The sequence below is a fragment of the Phyllostomus discolor genome, chromosome 6 (genome assembly GCF_004126475.2).
Source record: "Phyllostomus discolor isolate MPI-MPIP mPhyDis1 chromosome 6, mPhyDis1.pri.v3, whole genome shotgun sequence".
Lineage (NCBI taxonomy): Eukaryota > Metazoa > Chordata > Mammalia > Chiroptera > Phyllostomidae > Phyllostomus > Phyllostomus discolor.
The window spans coordinates 125236479-125257917 of record NC_040908.2 but is presented as its reverse complement, the minus strand read 5'-3'; the positions used below and the strand labels follow the sequence as shown (position 1 = coordinate 125257917).

The 21439-nt window shown below is 53.9% G+C and overlaps 2 protein-coding genes across 4 annotated transcripts in view; both read left to right on the top strand.

Moving 5' to 3' along the window:
* Positions 1–13229, top strand: part of DCHS1 (dachsous cadherin-related 1) — a 37919-nt gene extending 24690 nt beyond the window's left edge. For both annotated transcript variants that reach the window (XM_028517078.2, XM_036030143.1), the window contains exons 3-21: positions 237–425; positions 523–754; positions 882–1118; positions 1452–2477; positions 2703–2896; positions 3114–3210; positions 3311–3468; positions 3659–4523; positions 4621–4860; positions 4981–5106; positions 5732–5941; positions 6915–7793; positions 7918–8031; positions 8191–8402; positions 8491–8645; positions 8818–8948; positions 9064–9347; positions 9696–9834; positions 10168–13229. In XM_028517078.2, coding sequence (XP_028372879.1) covers positions 237–425; positions 523–754; positions 882–1118; positions 1452–2477; positions 2703–2896; positions 3114–3210; positions 3311–3468; positions 3659–4523; positions 4621–4860; positions 4981–5106; positions 5732–5941; positions 6915–7793; positions 7918–8031; positions 8191–8402; positions 8491–8645; positions 8818–8948; positions 9064–9347; positions 9696–9834; positions 10168–12779 — 8100 coding nt within the window. In that variant the 3' untranslated portion in view covers positions 12780–13229. The remainder of the gene's footprint in view (positions 1–236; positions 426–522; positions 755–881; positions 1119–1451; positions 2478–2702; positions 2897–3113; positions 3211–3310; positions 3469–3658; positions 4524–4620; positions 4861–4980; positions 5107–5731; positions 5942–6914; positions 7794–7917; positions 8032–8190; positions 8403–8490; positions 8646–8817; positions 8949–9063; positions 9348–9695; positions 9835–10167) is intronic.
* A 704-nt stretch (positions 13230–13933) lies between these two features.
* On the top strand, positions 13934–21088 carry TPP1 (tripeptidyl peptidase 1). Of its 2 annotated transcripts, XM_028517103.2 has the most exons (13): positions 13934–14038; positions 14151–14222; positions 14467–14606; positions 16110–16260; positions 16467–16594; positions 16745–16923; positions 17087–17285; positions 17432–17620; positions 17841–17910; positions 18343–18463; positions 18554–18712; positions 18869–18994; positions 19167–21088. In XM_028517103.2, the coding sequence occupies exons 1-13, from the start codon at positions 13995–13997 to the stop codon at positions 19305–19307; spliced, it is 1719 nt and encodes a 572-aa protein (XP_028372904.1). In that variant the 5' UTR covers positions 13934–13994; the 3' UTR covers positions 19308–21088. The 2 variants fall into 2 exon arrangements, with proteins under 2 accessions (XP_028372904.1, XP_028372903.1); XM_028517102.2 differs by lacking the exon at positions 13934–14038 and having other exon boundaries at positions 14053–14222.
* The last annotated feature ends 351 nt before the right edge of the window (positions 21089–21439 follow it).

Below are 21439 nucleotides of genomic sequence, written 5' to 3'. Positions count from 1 at the left end.
TGTATTGACCAGTTGGCAAAAATGTTGTGATGAGAGGCTTACAAGAATATAACACAGGTGATGAGGTCTGGACTAGGCTTGGGTTTTGGTGTATGTCCTACTAGTCCCCTCTGTGTGTCTGCCATCCAGAGACTCTGAGCCCCAGCTGGCCCAGGGCCTGCTCCTTCTAATTGCCATGTAGCTATGGCTTTCCTGGTCAAAAAGATGGGGCATCACTCACCCCAGCTTCTCTGCAGGTAACAGCCACAGACGCAGACAGTGGCACATTTGGCCTCCTCTCCTATTCCTTGGGTGCTGGACTTGGGGCCTCGGGATCTCCCCCTTTCCGCATTGATGCCCACAGTGGTGACGTATGCACAACCCAGATCCTGGACCGCGACCAGGGGCCCTCAAGCTTCGACTTCACAGTGACGGCTGTGGATGGGGTGAGTGGGCAGACAATGGGCAGCTTGGGATGTTGGGGTAGGGCATTCACCAGGGTGAGACAAGGCCCACCTGACTTATGGCTACATATCTCACCAGGGAGGTCTCAAGTCCATTGTGTATGTGAAGGTGTTTGTGTCAGATGAGAATGACAACCCACCTCAGTTCTATCCACGGGAGTATGCTGCCAGCCTGAGCGCCCAGAGTCCACCAGGCACCGCCGTGCTGAGGGTCCGTGCCCATGACCCTGACCAGGGACCCCATGGGCGACTCTCCTACCATATCCTGGCTGGCAGTAGCCCCCCACTCTTTGCCTTGGATGAGCACTCAGGTGAGGATCCTGCCATATCCAGAATCTATCTCCCACCCTACCGCCTGCTCACTTGCCTAAATGAAGTACTGCCTTCCTTCCAACTCTATTGTTTTCTTATACATCTCTGCTCTTTCCCTCCTCCCAGGGCTGTTGACAGTTGCCTGGCCCTTGGCCAGACAAGCCAACTCTGTGGTGCAGCTGGAGATTGGGGCTCAGGATGGAGGGGGCCTGCAGGCAGAGCCCCGTGCCCGAGTCAACATCAGCATTGTGCCTGGAACCCCCATACCACCCATATTTGAACAACTACAGTATGTCTTTTCTGTGCCAGAGGATGTGGCACCAGGCACCAGTGTGGGCATAGTCCAGGCACACAACCCACCAGGTATCATTTATCATTATACCACTTGGTGTCATACCAAGACACCCCAATATAACCTTCAAGCTACATCTCAAGGTACCCCAAATAGCCCCAATACAAAACTCTGGTTCTAGTCCCCCGCACCTCCTTGGGCCTGTGCAGGGGTGCTCCTCTGCTTCACCCCCAGGCACATGAATCCTAGTGCCACCTAGCTTCTCTGCCAACAGCTACCCCTCCCCCCAATACTTTGAAAGACACAGGTGTGAGCATTGTGTAATGCCCCTTGGGATCAGAGCCTGCCACCAACTCAATAGGTGCCCCTCCATCTCTTCCTGACCCCTCTCTCTTCCTCCCTAGGTCGCTTGGGGCCTGTGACCATGGCCCTATCAGGTGGAGATCCCCGAGGACTCTTTTCCCTAGATGGGGCCTCAGGGCTGTTACAAACACTTCGCCCTCTGGACCGGGAGCTGCTGGGGCCAGTGCTGGAGCTGGAGGTGCGGGCAGGCAGTGGAGTGCCCCCAGCTTTCGCTGTAGCTCGGGTGCGTGTGCTGCTGGATGATGTGAATGACAATTCCCCTGCCTTCCCTGCACCTGAAGACACAGTGTTGCTGCCACCAAGCACTGCCCCAGGGACCATCATATATACACTGCGTGCTCTGGACCCTGACTCAGGCATTAACAGTCGAGTCACTTTTAACCTTCTTGCTGGAGGTGGTGGGGTCTTCACTGTGGACCCCACCACGGGCCATGTACGACTTATGGGACCTCTGGGGTCCCCAGGGGGGCCAGCGCATGAGCTAGACCTGGAAGCCCGGGATGGGGGCTCCCCACCCCGCACCAGCCACTTTCGACTGCAGGTGGTGGTACAGGACTTGGGGATCCGTGGGCTGGCTCCCCACTTCGACAGCCCTACCTATCGTGTGGACCTGCCCTCAGGCACCACCCCTGGAACTCAGGTCCTGCAAGTGCAGGCTCGAGCACCTGATGGGGGCTCCATCACCTACCACCTTGCAGGAGATGGGCCAAGTAGCCCTTTTGGCCTAGAATCACAGAGTGGGTGGCTATGGGTGCGGACAGCACTGGACCGTGAGGCCCAGGAGTTGTACACACTGAAAGTAATGGCAGTGTCTGGGTCCAAAGCTGAGTTGGGGCAGCAGACAGGCACAGCCACCATAAGGGTCAGCATCCTCAACCAGAATGACCACAGTCCCCGCTTGTCTGAGGAGCCCACTTTCCTGGCTGTGGCGGAGAACCAGCCCCCAGGGACCAGCATGGGCCGGGTCTTTGCCACTGACCGAGACTCGGGACCCAATGGACGGCTGACCTACAGCCTGCGACAGGTGTCCGAAGACAGCAAAGCCTTCCGCATCCACCCCCAGACTGGTGAGTACTGGCACCCAGATAAATTCTGAAACCCCACTGCCTCATCCTCAGATTGATGAACACCTAGACAGGACTCCCAGAGCCTGGTCACAAAGACCAGGGCTGAGCCTGAAGTTTCACCATGGGATTCCCTCCCATACTCCCCAAACCTCAGCTTCTCAGTCACAGGCCTCTGGCTTTGATTCCCTAGCTTTCTCATATATGATCCCTTTCCTGTACTCCCAGGAGAAGTGACCACACTCCAAACCCTGGACCGAGAGCGGCAGAGCAGCTACCAGCTCCTGGTGCAGGTGCAGGATGGGGGCAGTCCGCCCCGAAGTACCACAGGCACCGTGCACATTGCAGTGCTGGACCTCAACGACAACAGCCCCACCTTCCTGCAGGCTTCAGGGGCTGCTGGCGGGGGCCTTCCTGTACAGGTATGTGAGGTGGAAGAACCCTCCTCTGGGTTCTGAAGAAGTAAGAGGGAATGGGCATTTCTCCATACAGCTATAGGTGTGGGTAAGAGAAACTGCTTTTGGGAACAGGTGTAAGAGCAAAAAGGGGGCTCTGCCTGCACATGGGTGAGGGGAACTCCATCCTGAGTTGTCTCAAGAACAGAGAAGAGAACTGTAGGTGAGTTGTGTGTCCCCACAGGTACCAGATCGTGTGCCTCCAGGGACACTGGTGACAACTTTGCAGGCCAAGGATCCAGATGAGGGGGAGAATGGGACCATCCTGTACACGCTGACTGGTAAGAGGGTGGAGAGAGGAGAGTTGATGGGTTTGGCACACCCTCATGACCTGCTCCACTGTGGGACCCAGGCCCTCACCCTTCCACCGCCTGTCCCCAGGTCCTGGCTCAGAGCTCTTCTCTCTGCACCCTCACTCAGGGGAGCTGCTCACTGCAGCACCCCTGATCCGAGCAGAGCGGCCCCACTATGTGCTGATGTTGAGTGCTCACGACCAAGGCAGCCCTCCTCGGAGCTCCAGCCTCCAGCTGCTGGTGCAGGTATGGCTGCACCCCAAATCTGACCACTTGGCCACTGCTGTGGGCCTCCTCCAATAGCTCCAACTCTATTGGGTCCTATCCCCCTCTTCCTAGGCTACATCTGAGACCCCTCCCTGCTACCCATCGGGTCAATCCAGTCCCCCTTTTACATGGGTCCCCGATTTCTTCCTCTCGCCTCGGTCCATAACAGGTGCTGCCCTCAACTCATTTGGCTGAGCCGCCGCCAGATATTTCAGAGCCAGACCCTGCAGCACCAGTACCTGTCGTGCTGACAGTGACAGCAGCTGAGGGGTTGCAGCCCGGCTCCTTGTTGGGCTCGGTGGCGCAGCCAGAGCCGGCGGGGGTGGGAGCACTCACCTACACTCTGGTGGGCGGTGCGGACCCAGACGGCACCTTCGCGCTGGACGCAGCCTCAGGGCGCCTATACTTGGCCCGGCCGCTGGACTTCGAGGCGGGCCCGGCGTGGCGCGCTCTCACCGTGCGTGCTGAGGGACTGGGAGGCGCGGGCGCGCGACTGCTGCGCGTACAGGTGCGCGTGCAAGACGAGAACGAGCACGCGCCAGTCTTCGCCCGAGACCCGCTAGCGCTGGCGCTGCCTGAGAACCCCGAGCCAGGAGCAGCGCTGTACACTTTCCGCGCGTCTGACGCCGACGGTCCGGGCCCCAACAGTGACGTGCGCTACCGCCTGCTGCGCCAGGAGCCACCCACGCCTGCGCTGCGTCTGGACGCACGCACCGGGGCGCTAAGCGCCCCGCGGGGCCTGGATCGCGAGACCACACCAGCCATGCTATTGCTCGTGGAAGCCACTGACCGGCCTGCTAATGCCAGCCGCCGCCGCACAGCGCGGGTTTCCGCGCGTGTCTTCGTTACTGATGAGAATGATAATGCTCCGGTCTTCGCCTCGCCCTCACGTGTGCGCCTCCCGGAAGATCAACCACCGGGGCTGGTGGCGCTGCACGTGGTAGCTTGGGACCCGGACCTGGGTGAAGCGGCAAGGGTGACCTATCGCCTTGCGACTGGCGGGGACGGTTACTTCCGGCTACACTCTAGCACTGGTGAGTTAGGTCTGGTGGGGTGGGGGGCGGGGGGACACAAGGAGGGTGTGAATGTGGAGGGAGTAAGGTTTTCTTCCAACCCGCCCTACCCACCTAGGAGCTTTGTCCGTGGTGCGTCCCCTGGACCGCGAACAGCGAGCTGAGCACGTTCTGACAGTGGTGGCATCCGACCATGGCTCCCCTCCGCACTCAGCCACTCAGCTCCTGACTGTCAGTGTCGTGGACATCAATGATGAGGCACCTACTTTCCAGCAGCAGGAGTACAGCGTCATCTTGCGGGAGAACAGCCCGCCTGGCACATCTCTTCTAACTCTGCGGGCAACCGACCCTGACCTGGGTAAGACCTTGAATGGGGGTGGGGAGATGAGTTGAGAGAGGGATGGACTAGGGCAAGAAAGGCCAAAATTTATATAGATAGATATATCCTCTGATCATCCCCCATGCTTCCCCTTCTCAGGGGCTAATGGGCAAGTGACCTATGGAGGCATCTCTGGTGGAAGCTTCTCCCTGGACCCAGACACTGGTGTTCTCACAACTCTTCGAGCCCTGGATCGAGAGGAGCAGGAGGAGATCAGCCTGACAGGTACACACTGATAGAACCCTGAAAGCCTGAGAGGTGTCCTCAGCTCCAGTGTCACATAGGCAGACACCAAATTACCTTCTAGAAGCTTCCACCCATTATAAAACAGATTCTGTTACATTTTTGGATCCTTTTGGGGAGTCAACAGTTTGGCAGAGTGCAAAGTCATCTGATTCCTAGGCTGTCACCAGTGTGATCACACAAATTCTCAAATACAGGTCGCAACTATGCCCTGTAGGATTCACTCAGATTATACCCCAGACATTTAAGAGGAGTATATCGTTACTGAGTACATGAGAAGTGAAGTGACTTGCTTTAGCTAACACAAAGCAAAGCTGGAACTTGAACCCAGACCTTTTGACACCTCATTTAATGCCTTTTCTGTCACACTACCACTAACCCAAGGTACATCTTGCCTGCATCAAGCAAGGGAGCTGGGAAGAAAATAACATCTCTGACACCTGTATATTTATGTGTGCATGTCCACATGTAGGTACCTGTGCACTTGTGGGGTGTGGAGAAATGGACATTTTATGTTTTCTGTATGCACCTGTTGAACACCTATGGACACTGGACTTCTCCAGGGGATGGGAGCAGGCTAGAGCTCACTGATTTTACTTCTTTATAGTGTATGCCCGGGACAAAGGATCACCCCCACTGTTGACCCATGTCACAGTGCATGTGGCTGTAGAGGATGAAAATGATCATGCCCCAACCTTTGGGAGTGCCTATCTCTCCCTGGAAGTGCCCGAAGGCCAGGACCCCCAGACACTTACCACCCTGCGGGCCTCTGACCCAGATGTGGGAGCTAATGGGCAGTTGCAGTATCGCATCCTGGGTGAGCACCTTCCCAATACCCACATGCCTAGCTGTACTCCTTGTCCGTCAGTATGTCAGGGACTCCTTTCCCTTCTCTTTATATATTTCTCTTTTTCTTTCATGCATATATCTGTGACTCTGAGTCTCCTGTGTTTCTCCAGGTCATTATCATCTTCTATGTCTCTGTTTTTAACTTTGTTTCTTTTTCATTCTTGTCTCTCCCTATAGAGCAGTTCTCAAATTTTTTGGTCTCAGGAACCCTTAACATTCTTAATTTTTAAGATCTCTGAAGAGCTTTTGTTTATATAATAGTGTGCTATAACATTATAATAAATATATAATATAAATATATCAGTATATAAATATTTACTATATTAGGTGTTAAAGTTGAGTAGATTATAAAATATTGCAAGGCAAGCCAAAGAAGTATACTATGTTATGGATTCAAATAACAATTTGTTAGACAGTAATGAGATTGCCAAGATTATAGCAGGTGTAACTGAAGGTAACCCAACAAAAACTGAATGAATCTCTGAATGTATTTATGTTGTAAACTTTCTACCAAGAATATTCTAGAAAACACAAGAATGTATAAGCACACATTCCATTAACCATCCAAGTGATGATGTCATCGCATGTCTCATACCATCTGGACTCCACCGTACATTCATGACATAATGAGAATGAAAAAGGCATGTAATGTCTTAGTATGGCTATAAAAATAGTTTTGATCTTATGTACTCCCTTGAAAGGGTCTTGGGGGACTCCAAGGAGTTCCCCGACCACACTCTAAGATCAGTCACTTTATAGTGCATTTACCTTCTGTGTTTCTCTTTGTTTCTCTGCCTTCCTCACAATTTCTTTCTCTCTTTCTTTTCCCCTCTCCTTCCTCTCCCTTCCATCCCCTCTATCTCATTCTTTGCTGTTGCCTGGAAATCAGCTGCACGCCCATGGGCTGATACATGTTTATATGTGCCCACCCTCCTCTGCAGATGGAGACCCATCGGGGGCCTTTATCCTAGATCTAGCCTCTGGGGAGTTTGGGACCATGAGACCACTGGACCGGGAGGTGGAACCAGCATTCCAGCTGCGGATAGAAGCCCGGGATGGAGGCCAGCCAGCTCTCAGTGCCACTCTGCTTGTGACAGTTACAGTGTTGGATGCCAATGACCATGCCCCAGCCTTTCCTGTGCCTGCCTACTCTGTGGAGGTGCCTGAGGATGCACCTTCAGGGACTGTCCTGCTGCAGCTACAGGCTCATGACCCTGATGCTGGGGCCAATGGTCATGTGACCTACTACCTTGGTGCAGGTGCTGCAGGAATCTTCCTGCTGGAGCCCAGCTCTGGAGAATTGCGCACAGCTGCAGCACTAGATAGAGAACAGTGTCCCAGCTATGCCTTTTCTGTAAGTGCAGTAGATGGTGCAGCTGCTGGGCCCCTGAGCACCACAGTGCCTGTCACCATCACAGTGCGTGATGTCAATGACCATACACCCACCTTCCCCACCAGTCCCCTGAGGCTGCGCCTGCCCCGTCCAGGCCCCAGCCTCAGCACTCCTACCCTGTCTCTGGCCACTCTGCGAGCTGAAGACCGTGATGCTGGTGCCAATGCCTCCATCCTCTATCGGCTGGCTGGCACACCCCCTCCTGGCACCACTGTGGACTCCTACACTGGTGAAATCCGTGTGGCCCGATCCCCTGTATCCCTGGGCCCCCGGGATCGTGTTCTCTTCATTGTGGCCACTGACCTTGGCCGTCCTGCTCGCTCTGCCACTGGTGTTATCATTGTTGGGCTACAGGGGGAGTCTGAGCGTGGACCCCGCTTTCCCCGTGCTAGTAGCGAAGCTGTGCTCCGTGAGAATGCACCCCCAGGTGGGTCTCCAACCATGTCTTCTAGCCTTATATCTCTGTGCATGGGCTGGATTTCTCCCTAAAAATGACCCCAAATTCCCTCAGTCTAGTGCTCACAGTCCAACCAATACCATCCTCTCTGCAGGGACTCCCATTGTCTCCCCCAAGGCTGTCCATGCAGGGGGCTCAAGTGGACCGATTACCTACAGCATTCTCAGTGGGAATGAGAAAGGAACGTTCTCCATCCAGCCTAGCACAGGTGAGAGGCGGGAGCAGGGACCTCTGTGAAGGGACAGACTCCTAGGAGAGCTCCCCTTTGGGCCTAAGGAGGCTCTGGTGGGAGAGGGACTGCCCTTGAGTAAGAGGCCTCAAAGAGGGAGGCTCCAGGACAAGGAAGATGCATTTTGCCTCCTCCCAGGTGCCATCACAGTTCGTTCAGCAGAGGGGCTGGACTTTGAAGCAAATCCACGGCTGCGACTGGTGCTGCAGGCAGAGAGTGGAGGAGCCTTTGCCTTCTCTGTGCTGACCCTAGCCCTGCAAGATGCCAATGACAATGCTCCCCGCTTCCTGCAGCCCCACTACGTGGCCTTCCTGCCCGAGTCCAGGCCATTGGATGGGCCCCTGCTGCAGGTACGGGATATGATGGGAAGATGGGGGACAGGCCTGATCAGCCTTGTCTGTGCCCAGGTCAGTGCCAGCAGCCTCCTACTTTCACCAGGTGGAGGCAGATGACCTGGATCAAGGCCCCAGTGGACAGATCTCCTATAGTCTGGCTGCATCCCAGCCAGCACGGGGATTGTTCCATGTAGACCCAGCCACAGGCACTATCACTACCACAGCCATCCTGGACCGTGAGATCTGGGCAGAAACACGGTGAGCCCTGGCTCTACAGACCCCATGACCCCTTCCTGGGTCCATCCAGCTTCAAGCCCTGCCTTGAATCCCCCTGAGTCTAGACCACATCCTGTATTGCCCTAGCCCTGCCCAGTGTTCTTCCTTATCCCCAGACTCCTCCCTCAATTGTGTTCCCCCTGATTGTGTCCAGGCTGGTACTCATGGCCACAGACAGAGGAAGCCCAGCTCTGGTGGGCTCAGCTACCCTGACGGTAATGGTCATCGACACCAATGACAATCGCCCCACCATTCCCCAGCCCTGGGAGCTCCGAGTATCCGAAGGTGAGGGCTGCATAAAGTAAGAGGTACAAAGGGTGGTAGGACAGCACTGTTCACCATTCTGGGGCTTCAGAGGTGTCTTGGACCATGCCAAGCACATTTGTCCTGTGTATTGTAGATGCACTCTTGGGCTCAGAGATTGCACAGGTCACGGGGAACGACGTGGACTCTGGACCTGTGCTGTGGTATGTGCTGAGCTCATCTGGACCCCAGGATCCTTTCAGCGTAGGCCGCTATGGAGGCCGAGTCTCCCTCACAGGCCCCCTGGACTTTGAGCAGCGTGACCGCTACCACTTGCAGCTGCTGGCACATGATGGGCCTCACGAGGGCCGTGCCAACCTTACGGTGTTCGTGGAGGACGTCAATGACAATGCACCTGTCTTCTCACAGAGTCTCTACCAGGTACCAATGCACCTAGAAGTCCCCACATCTGGACCCAGGGTTTTTCATGTTGGAGAGAAGCAAGGAGGCTAGAAGAGTCTGAGATGGGCTGGACCTTAGAACTGACCTGAGAATGGAGCTCTGGGGGTGGGAGGTCCCATCTCACACCAGCCTTACAATTCTGGGAACTATACCAAGGTTTTTTGTGCCATGCCCCAAAATGGGGGAAGGTAGGCAATGCAAATACTAGAAAGTATGGGCTCCATGCTGGAATGGATGCCAAGTAGGGCTCATGGGACCAATCTCCAGAACACAGGCTGAATGGATAGCAGGGCAGCATGGCCATAAACATTTGTGCTCACACCCCAGGTGACGCTGCTTGAGCACACACTCCCAGGCAGTGCCATTCTCTCCGTCTCTGCCACTGATCGGGACTCAGGTGCCAATGGTCACATCTCCTACCACCTGGCTTCCCCTGCTGAAGGCTTCAGTGTTGACCCCAACAATGGTGCGTCCTTCCCGGGATCTGACCCCTTATCTTTGACTGTGGGCCATATTCTGACCTCATTCCTGCAATTTCTTGCCCAAGCTCTTAACTTCTGGATCTCTAAACCAGGGAGGACATTTTTCCTCCTTTATCTCTATTTTAAGGCCTGTCCTGGCTGCATGTCTAGAAGCTGTTCCCTGAATCCTGGAGGCCACCCCATAATCTCCCAGCACACAGGCTATTCCCTGGAGTCTGACTTCTGAGGCCATTTCCTGGGCCCTGAAGGGTTACTTCCTCTGCTCACCCATAGTCTCTGCTGAATGCATGTTTCTCTCCATTCCCTTCTCATCTCAGGGACCTTGTTCACGACAGTGGGAACAGTGGCCTTGGGCCATGAGGGTCTAGGAGTGGTGGATGTGGTGCTGGAAGCCCGAGATCATGGGATGCCAGGCCGGGCAGCCCGAGCCACGGTGCATGTGCAGCTGCAGGACCAGAATGACCACACCCCAAGCTTCACATTGCCACACTACCGTGTGGCTGTGACTGAGGATCTGCCCCCTGGCTCCACTCTGCTCACCCTGGAGGCCACAGATGCTGATGGAAGCCGCTCCCATGCCACTGTGGACTATAGCATTGTCAGTGGCAACCGGGGCCGAGTCTTCCAGCTAGAGCCCCGGCTTGCTGAAGCTGGGGAGAGTGGTGGACTAGGCCCCCAGGCACTGGGATGCCTGGTATTACTTGAGCCTCTAGATTTTGAAAGTTTAACCCAGTACAATCTAACAGTGGCTGCAGCTGACCGGGGACAGCCACCCCGCAGCTCAGCTGTGCCGGTCACAGTCACTGTGCTGGATGTCAACGACAACCCACCCGTTTTCACCCGAGCAGCCTACCACGTGGCAGTATCCGAGGACACACCTGTTGGAGCTGAGCTGCTGCATGTGGAGGCCTCCGATGCTGACCCAGGCCCTCATGGCCTTGTACGTTTCACCCTCAGCTCAGGTGACCCCTCTGGGCTCTTTGAATTGGACGAGAACTCGGGTTCCCTGCGACTGGCCCGCCCTTTGGACTGTGAGGCGCAGGCTCAACATCAGCTTGTGGTGCAGGCTGCCGATCCTGTGGGCGCACACTTTGCTCTGGCACCAGTGACCATTGAGGTCCAGGATGTGAATGACCATGCCCCAGCCTTCCCACTGAACTTACTCAGCACCAGCCTGGCAGAGAACCAGCCTCCGGGCACTCTTGTGACTACTCTACATGCAATTGATGGGGATGCCGGAGCTTTCGGCAGGATCCGCTATAGCCTATTGGAGGCCGGGCCAGGGCCTGAGGGACGTGAGGCATTTGCACTGAACAGCTCAACAGGGGAGCTGCGGGCACGAGTGGTCTTTGACTATGAGCACACAGGAAGCTTCCAGCTGCTGGTGGGTGCTGCCGATGCTGGGAATCTCTCAGCCTCAGTCACTGTGTCAGTGCTGGTGACTGGTGAGGATGAGTATGACCCAGTATTCCTGGCTCCAGCTTTCCACTTCCAAGTGCCAGAAGGTGCCCGGCGTGGCCACAGCCTGGGTCACGTGCAGGCCACAGACGAGGATGGAGGTGCCGATGGCCTGGTGCTCTATTCCCTTGCCACCTCTTCTCCCTACTTTGGTATTAACCAGACTACAGGTGCCCTGTACCTGCGGGTGGACAGCCGGGCACCAGGCAGTGGAACAGGCCCCTCTGGAGGTGGGGGCCGGACCCGGCGAGAGGCACCACGGGAGCTGAGGCTGGAAGTGGTGGCACAGGGGCCTCTGCCTGGTTCAAGGAGTGCCACAGTGCCCGTGACTGTGGATATCACCCACACTGCGCTGGGCCTGGCACCTGACCTCAACCTGCTATTGGTGGGGGCTGTGGCAGCCTCCCTGGGAGTGGTGGTGGTGCTTGCACTGGCAGCCCTGGTCCTTGGGCTGGTGCGGGCTCGTAGCCGCAAGGCGGAGGCAGCACCTGGCCCAATGTCACAGGCAGCACCCCTGGCCAGTGGCTCGTTGCAGAAGCTAGGCCGGGAGCCACCCAGCCCACCCCCCTCAGAGCACCTGTATCACCAGACTCTCCCCAGCTATGGTGGGCCAGGAGCTGGAGGCCCCTATCCCCGGGGTGGCTCCCTGGACCCTTCCCATTCAAGTGGCCGAGGCTCAGCAGAGGCTGCAGAGGATGACGAGATCCGCATGATCAACGAGTTCCCCCGTGTGGCCAGTGTGGCCTCTTCCCTGGCTGCCCGTGGCCCCGATTCAGGCATCCAGCAGGATGCAGATGGACTGAGTGACACATCCTGTGAACCGCCTGCCCCCGATTCCTGGTATAAGGGCCGAAAGGCAGGGCTGCTCTTGCCAGGTGCAGGAGCCACTTTATACCGAGAAGAGGGCCCTCCAGCCACTGCCACAGCCTTCCTGGGGGGCTGTGGCCTGAGCCCTGCACCCACTGGGGACTATGGCTTCCCAGCAGATGGCAAGCCATGTGTGGCAGGTGCACTGACGGCCATTGTAGCTGGCGAGGAAGAGCTCCGTGGCAGCTATAACTGGGACTACCTACTGAGCTGGTGCCCTCAGTTTCAGCCACTGGCCAGCGTGTTCACAGAGATCGCCCGGCTCAAGGATGAAGCACGGCCATGTCCCCCGGCTCCCCGTATTGACCCACCACCCCTCATCACTGCCGTGGCCCACCCAGGAGCTAAGTCTGTGCCCCCCAAGCCAGCTAGCACAGCTGCAACCCGGGCCGTCTTCCCACCGGCCTCTCACCGTTCCCCCATCAGCCACGAAGGCTCCTTGTCCTCAGCTGCCATGTCCCCCAGCTTCTCACCCTCATTGTCTCCTCTGGCTGCTCGCTCACCTGTTGTCTCGCCATTTGGGGTGGCCCAGGGCCCCTCAGCATCAGCACTCAGCGCAGAGTCTGGCCTGGAGCCACCTGATGACACAGAGCTGCACATCTAGCTGTGGCCCAGGCTGGGCCCCGACCTGGGACACGTGTAGTGTCCCCAATGCAGGCCCCATCTGAGCCTGCCCTGGGCAGCCTCAGACCGTGATTGGCCACAGGGGAGACCAGCTACCCATCCCAAACTCCTCCAATAGGAGCAGGCTGCAATTCACCCCAGCCTTAGAGCACCAGCACCACAGAGGCCCTGTGGGCAATGAACTGTGGCCAGGTCCAATGTGGGGAGAAATATGAAGGAGGCAGCAGCCCTGGGTTCTCTTCAGTGAGGGCTTCCTGTCCTGTGCCAGCACCTTGAGATGGAGCTGAGACTTTATTTATTGGGGGGTAGGGGGTGTGGGGAAAGCCCTCCAACCTTTTGGGCCCAGCTCCTTGGATTCCACTCTACCCCTGCCCAGAACCAAGTGCCAATTCTCACTCTGGAGCCTTAATAAACTGCAGTTTGTATCCAGCGTCTGGCTCAGTTCTGTGGGGGCCAGAGGAATGGGGGGAGGATTGGAAGTCACCTGGCACATTGTGGACATGTCAGGAGGCACAAAGGGGTGGTGGGCATGGGCATGTAGGGTGAGGATGTCACTGGGAGCCCTCTCTCTGCAATCAGCCTTTCCCTCACACAGGCAGGAGGCCACGAGAAGGCAGGCAGTGCCCAGCATAGAGTTTGGTTGGGTGAGGAGAGGTGTTTGGGATGACTAGTTTTAGGCCTTAGGGTCTTCAAGGAGGTGGAAGGTGGATACAGGAACAGCCAGGTGGTTTATATGTTTTCCTTGGGGCCAGTATATATGCACATGCAATAGGAGCTCAGATTTATTGAGCCTTTGCTGTCAGACTGATGAGCAATTTGCCTGTTTTATCTCTACATTTTCACAACTATAAGACAGACCCCTTTTAATATTACTGTGTATTCTAAATGAAGAAACCTGGGCTCTGAGAAGTTAAGTGTATTTCCTGATACACTGCTAGGAGGAACCCGGGTCTTGGGTCTGTGGGCCTCTAGGGCTCCTTTCTTAACACCCCCTATCCCCTCTGGTGAGTCCTAGCTGGACTCTGGCAGTAGGGAGGGACCCTGGGCTTATCCCAGGTTTTGGTGGGCCAGAGGGAGAATCCCAGTGGCAGCCTCAAAGAATTTAGGACCGCCCACTTGAAGGAGGAGCCAGCACCATCACTAGTTTCTAGGCGGAAAGGTAGTACTGTGATAGGGGTTTCATGTGATCTGTCACATGACAGCAGATCTGCTGAGGGACGGAATGGGACTACGATCCTGGTGAGGAATTTAGAGGCCTTGGGAAAAGGGGATCACGTTGGAGGGAATACATGGAGGGTGGGGACAAAATGACAACCCCGTTTCCGCTGAATCCCACCTGCCACCCCTGCAGCCTCCTAGGGCTCCTAGCCCTCATCGTCGCAGGCACAGGCAGTTACACCCCGGAGCCTGACCAACAGCGGACGTGAGTTGATATAGCACTGACCACCCCCTTCCCCGTGTCCTATCCTACACCTAGCTTCCCTCACCACCTAACGAGCTCCTGGTACTCACTCCATAGTCTTATCCCTGGGTTTCCAGGCTCAGTTGCCTATTATTCAATTCCTAAGCTATGTGCTGCTGGGAGCCTACCCAAGGCACTAATTCTGAATCTTCCGTCACTATTTTCCATTGCCACTCTAACATAAACCATGTTCCTCACCCCACAGGCTGCCCCCAGGCTGGGCTTCCCTGGGCCGTGTGGACCCTGAGGAAGAGCTGAGTCTCACCTTTGCCCTAAGACAGCAGAACCTGGAAAGACTGTCTGAGCTGGTGCAAGCTGTGTCGGACCCTGACTCTCCTCGATACGGTGCCTGTCGGGACTGGGGACAGGATGTGGGACACAGTGCAGGGACACAGGGCTGGGCTGAGCCTGGAACAGTGCAGGTCATGTCAGGGTCTCTGTGCTTTCAAGGGAATGACATAGGGCAAATAAATGGCAGTAGCTCTCACAGAAGAGTTTCTGAATTAAAAAAGTTAACTGAATCAAAACTGTCCAAAACCACTTCCCCCACAAAACTTTCCACCTTTGTTCATCAGGCTAGAAACCTAAAAGTGGATGTCCTTGACAGGAGCACAGGCTTTGTGATCAGATCTGGATTCGAAGTATGACTCTGCTGTTTGCCAGTTACTAGACAAGTGGGGAAGTAGCTTCTAGTACAGATGCTCTTTAACTTACAATAGGGGTTATATCCCAATAAACCCATCATAAGTCGAAAATATTAAGTCAAAAATGCTTTTAATACACCTAACCTACGGAACATCATAGCTTAGCCTAGCCTGCCTTAAATATGCTCAGAACACAATATCCAAAAACTGGTAGAGCACCAGTTGTTTACTCTCATGATCATGTGCCTGAGTGGGAGCTGTGGCTTCCTGCCACTGCCTGGCGTCAGGCGAGAGTATCATAACTCAGAATTCAAAGTATGGTTTCTACTGAATGCATCTTGGTCTTGCACCATCGTAAAGTCGAAACATTGTAAGTCAGGGACTGTCTGTGTATCTAGGTCCTCATCAACTCAAGTTCCTCAAATCCACTCCTATTTACTGTCCCACTCACATACTAAGGCTGCTACTTCTAACTCTGAAGTAGCTATTGGAATAGTCCACTTCTCACCATCCTTTGTTGCCACCAACTCAGTTGTTTATCTTCTCACCTGGCTGCTGCCCAGCCCCCTGGCTGTCTCTCCCCCTCCACCCCACTCTCCACTCTCTTTCACACTCTGCTCCCAAATAGTCAATGTTTTCCTCCAATATTCGGCTGGTTTGTGTCCTTTCCCTGCTTGCAGCTTTTCAAAGTGTGAAGAGGAATGGGGTGGGGGGCAGTCTCAGATGCACCCAGGAGGCAGGTACTAGTGTGCATGGCTCCATGCAGGAAAACAGTGACTCACCATCACATTAAACTTAAAATCAACAAGGATGAAAATTTGAGCTAAATTAGATGTCACCTTGTAATTGGCTCTGAACATTTTGAAAACTTATTAGAGATAACCTTAAAATGGACAGTTTCAATTTACGAACCTCATCTGTTTTTCATGATCATGGCAGTGCATGCTGTGGGGCAGCATCTGCAACCCAGTAGCTTTTTAGGATAAACCCATACTCCTGGCCCTGTCATTCCAAGTCTCTCTAGCTTTTCTTCCCCTGATCCCCAGGTATAAGCTGCACCTGCACAGCCTCCCCTTTTGCTAGAAAGTTTTACTCATCCCTCAAGACTCTTCTCCAGGCTCCTGATTTTTCCTCACTGAGGCCCCAAAGGGGAAACCTGGAAAAGCAATGAATGAAGGCAAGAGCCTCTACTGAATTCCTGCAGGGAAATACCTGACTCTAGAGGATGTAGCTGAACTGGTCCGGCCATCACCACTGACCCTCCGCACGGTCCAAAAATGGCTCTTGGCGGCTGGAGTACGAAACTGCCACTCAGTGACCACACAGGACTTTCTGACCTGCTGGATGAGTGTCCGGTGAGAGAATGATTGCCCCATGGATGGTACCAGTCACCCCATCAGGGACACTAGTCACCCCAATGGGAGGGAGTTGAGAGCTTGCTGGGGGCTGTGGGTGAGAGCTAATGCATGCGGAGATGACTAACTGCCCAGTGATGCTCATGCAGCCTCCTCTGCCCTGTTCCATGCCTTCTGACCTCTGTTTTCTGATCTCTGACCTCCAGACAGGCAGAGCTGCTGCTCTCTGGGTCTGAGTTTCATCGCTATGTGGGGGGACCTGCAAAGACCTATGTTGTAAGGTCCCCACATCCCTACCGGCTCCCGAAGGCTTTGGCCCCCCATGTGGACTTTGGTAACACCCAGTAGGGTTGGTGGGGTTGGGGCAGTCACAGCCAGGAGCTAGAAAAGTTTAGATGTCATGGGGAAAGTAGGGGAGATCAGTAGTAAAGTGGGGGTTGGAGTCTAAAAGATCTCCTCCTTAAACTTGATTTCCTTCCCACAGTGGGAGGACTGCACCGCTTTCCCCCCACATCATCTCTGAGGCAGCGCCCTGAGCCACAGGTGGCAGGGGCCATTGGCTTGCACCTGGGGGTGACCCCGTCCGTGATCCGTAAGCGATACAACTTGACAGCACAAGATGTGGGCTCTGGCACAACCAACAACAGCCAAGCCTGTGCCCAGGTGAGCCATACAGGAGCCCCAGGGTCCTTGAAACCTCCCCAGGGAGCCTGACCAGCCAAGGGTGCTCCTCCCCCCTATCCTGTGATCTGGGATGTTATTTCCTGCCGTGACACTTCGGGCTATGTCCTCTGACCCATGATATCTGCTCTGACTCCGTCCGTAGTTCCTGGAGCAGTACTTCCATGACTCAGACCTGGCTCAATTCATGCGTCTCTTTGGTGGAAACTTTGCACACCAGGCATCAGTAGCCCGTGTGGTCGGACAACAGGGCCGGGGCCGGGCCGGGATTGAGGCCAGTCTAGATGTGGAGTACCTGATGAGTGCTGGTGCCAACATCTCCACCTGGGTCTACAGTAACCCTGGTACTGCCCAGGGGCCTGGTTGGTGGGGAGAGGGGTAGGGGTCAGTGCTGATCCTTGTTCCCCCAAGAGAATCCCATGAACTAGAGGGAAGTCCTGACAAACCCCCAGATGACTGCCTGTGCCCCTCCTCCCCACAAAAAATCCAGGCCGGCATGAAACACAGGAACCCTTCCTGCAGTGGCTCGTGCTGCTCAGTAATGAGTCAGCCCTGCCACCTGTGCACACCGTGAGCTATGGAGATGACGAGGACTCCCTCAGCAGTGCCTACATGCAGAGGGTCAACACCGAGTTCATGAAAGCTGCCACTCGAGGTCTTACCCTGCTCTTCGCCTCAGGTGACCTCCCCTCACTCAACCTGGGACCTTTGACCCCACAGTGACCCCTAATCCTGAAAATCTGAATCATAATCTGAATTTAACAGTGACCACTAACCTGACCTCTAAACTCTGACCTCTTGCAGTAATGACTAACAATTGAATTTTCTCTCCGACAGCTGAACCTACACACCAAGCTCTAACCAATTAATCTGCATACTAAACTTGGTCTCTCTCCCAGGTGACAGTGGGGCTGGGTGTTGGTCTGCCTCTGGAAGACACCAATTCCGTCCCAGCTTCCCAGCCTCCAGGTAAGCACCCCAGCTCACCACTTATCACTGACCACCAACCTTTCATCTGTGATCTCATGATATGGAACTTTAGCCTTCACCCCACCAGGTGCCCCTATGGCTGAGCCTTAGCTTTACATGCCCTGGTTGCTGCACTCCCCTCTTCTTGTAGGTCCCAGGCCCCAAGTCTCCTGAGTACGACACAGCTCCCGGTGTTTATCTTCCTCAGTCCCTAGGCATTTTAATGGAAGATTTGGTGGGTGTTCTGTAGGAGAAGTATACAGTGACCTCAGGCCAAGCCTTCAGGGCTCAAAATCTTAGTCATTGCCACATACATGCTTCCCCACAGAGCCCAGTCCCTCCAGCAACACCTGGACCATACCCACCCACCCTCACACATTTTGGAGGAATCTTTAGGACAGCTACAGTCTAAGTGCTGTCTTCTGCCCTCAGTCCTTATGTCACCACGGTGGGAGGCACATCCTTCCAGAATCCTTTCCAAGTCACAAATGAGATTGTTGACTATATCAGCGGTGGCGGCTTCAGCAATGTGTTCCCACGGCCTTCATATCAGGTATGTGGTTGTTTATGAGGATGGATCGGGAAGGTGGGGAGTTAGGAATCCTCTGTTTAGGAGACATACTCACTCAACAATGCCTTTCAGGAGGAAGCTGTAGCCCAGTTCCTGAGCTCCAGCCCCCACTTGCCACCATCCAGTTACTTCAATGCCAGTGGACGTGCCTACCCAGATGTGGCTGCATTGTCTGATGGCTATTGGGTGGTCAGCAACCATGTTCCTATTCCATGGGTGTCTGGCACCTCGGTGAGAATCAGCCTGGCCTCTAACCTTCAGGAACTACCCTCAGCCTGTACCCTGAACCCCTGACTTTTCAGAGACCTCTGATCCTTTCAAACATCCCTCCCCAAAAGTCCAATCACTCTGAACTCCTAATCTCTACTTGTACCCTCACCCTTGCAGGCCTCTACTCCAGTATTTGGAGGGATCCTATCCCTGATAAATGAACACAGACTCCTCAGTGGCCACCCTCCTCTTGGCTTTCTCAACCCAAGGCTCTACCAGCAGCACGGGGCTGGACTCTTCGATGTGAGTGTGAAAGAGAGGGGTGTGGCCATTTTCATGAGTATGGAGAATGCTAAGACAATTTGAGAACAGTTCTGATGGGGTATTATAGTGTCTGAGATGTGGATACAGGGTGAGGGGGTGCTGTTAGTACTGGTACCAGCAGGCCCAGATCTGATGTCCATCTTATTCCCAGGTAAACCATGGCTGCCATGAGTCCTGTCTGGATGAAGAGGTGCAGGGTCAGGGTTTCTGCTCTGGCCCTGGCTGGGATCCTGTGACAGGTTGGGGAACACCCAACTTCCCAGCTCTGCTGAAGACATTAATCAACCCTTGACCCTTTCCTGCTAGGAGAGTGGACCTATCCCTGGCCCCACAGCTGGTAGCTTGTTTCCTCATTCTGCACTGTTGGAATCCCTGCTGAATCCTCACCTGCTGCAGACCAGCTAACCCTGAAGTACTATGTGACTTGACTCCCAACCCTACCCTTTTCCATCATACTCAGGTCTCCCTACTCCCACTCAGGTTCCTCTGCATATGCTATAACCAGCACTGTTTGGGAGCATCCCCCTCCCCCAGCCCCATTTCTTCTTTTTCTTTGCAACCAGGCTTTTCCGAAGGGTCATCTACACTGTTGCACCTCAATTCATTGCAATAGCACTTCTGCTTTCACTTTTTACTCTTTCCTCCCCTAACTCAGAAACAATGACCTCCCTGCTGCTTTATCAAGTGCACACTTCCCAATCTTTGCTTTATGGCCCTCTGTCATAGTTGCCCACTCCTTCTCCTTCCTTAGCTTCTAGGGCTTAAGTACTTTTCTGGCCATTCCATCTTCCTCTGCTTCCTCACTGAAAGTTGGTGTACTTCATTACTGCAACCTTAGTCTTTTGCTCTTCTCACTCTACTCATTGTCCCCTAGAGCAAATCATTGTCATCCACAGCCATCACCATCTCACTAAATCAGACTTTCTATCCAACAGCAATTGATACATCAAATGCAAGATGTGCAGTTTCCAGCACTTCATCTCTCTTCCTTCTTCCCAATCCCAAACTATTCTCTCGTTTCTTCTTGGTAAATGACATTAAGCTTCTCCCAATCAATTCAAAGAGCTAAGTCATTCTAGACCATTTCCTTCACCTCTCCCCTTCAATTAACAAGTCCTACTGATTTTACCTCTTAAAAATATCTTTATCAATCTACAAGCCCTGTCAATTATATTCGCCATGTATATCTAGAACTCATCTACTTTCTCTCCATCTCCACTGCTACTACATTAGCTTAAAGCCATATTCTCTTTCCTCTGAATTGTAGGAGGCTCTTGGAAAAAAATGACCTTTCTTTCTGCCATTCCCTAAACCATCTTCCAGAGTAAAATGAAAATTTCATCAAGCCATTTACTTAAGACCCTTCAAAGATTATTGGATAAAGTTCAGGCTTTTTATCATGACTCACAAACCTGATCCCTTCCTTGCTATTTGTTCCTGGGTAACAAATTGTTTATCCTCCCTGCTCTCCCTCCAAACATATTCTTTCACTTGTGTTCAAGATATACCGTGCCCTTACCACTACCCCTGACTCCCCTTCGCTGGGTTGATTTCCAGGATTCTTTCCAGACTCAGCTCAAAAGCCACCTTGTCTTCTGAACCTTTTGGCCCCCTGAAGCAAGTTGATTTTGGTATGGCACAAAAATCCTAGATTTTTGAAGCCAAATCTGTTTGATTCTTCTTCCTAATACAAACTAGTGGAGAGACTTGGGCAACTAAGCTCATCTCCCCGAGCCTATTCCTCACTTGTTAAGTGAAGATAGCTATACCTGCCTCTCATAATAATCAGTGAACAATTAACTGGAATAAAGGTGATAGAGTGTCTGATACACAGAAGTAGGCTGCAGATGTTAATTCCCCTTTTTTCCCCGCACTGCACACTCCGTGTCTACCTCTAGTATTGTAACTCCCACGTAGCATTGAAATTGCCAGCTGACCTGTTTGCCTCCTTTCCTAAAACCGTTGGTGCCTAAAGGATTAGAATTTTGTTTTACCTAACTTTGTATTCCCAGGCCCCTAGCTCAGGATTGGCAAGTAGGAATTGAATAAATCTTTGCTACATTGAAAACCTCACTCTGGCACTCACTGTGATTTTTGCATATGTTATTTACTCAGGCTGAAATACCGGTACCTTCCTCCCCATCTAAGCGAAGCACTGCGTACACTTTTCTGTAGCCCTCACTTCTCCCGGCAGCTGGCGGGGAGGGAGGCTTTCCACCTCCACTACGAACCCTTAAAAGGCTGAACAAGGGAACTAGAAAGGATGCAGCCTGGCAGGCAACCAGTGGTCGAGCGGTGTCGGCACATAAAGCCCAAAGCAAGGTCTTTAGGAGTCAGGCTGAATGAAGGTCCCAGGCCCACAAAAGACAGCCCTCGGCATTCCAGGGTTTCCCACGAGGCGCCTAGTACAGCGAGACGGGAGGC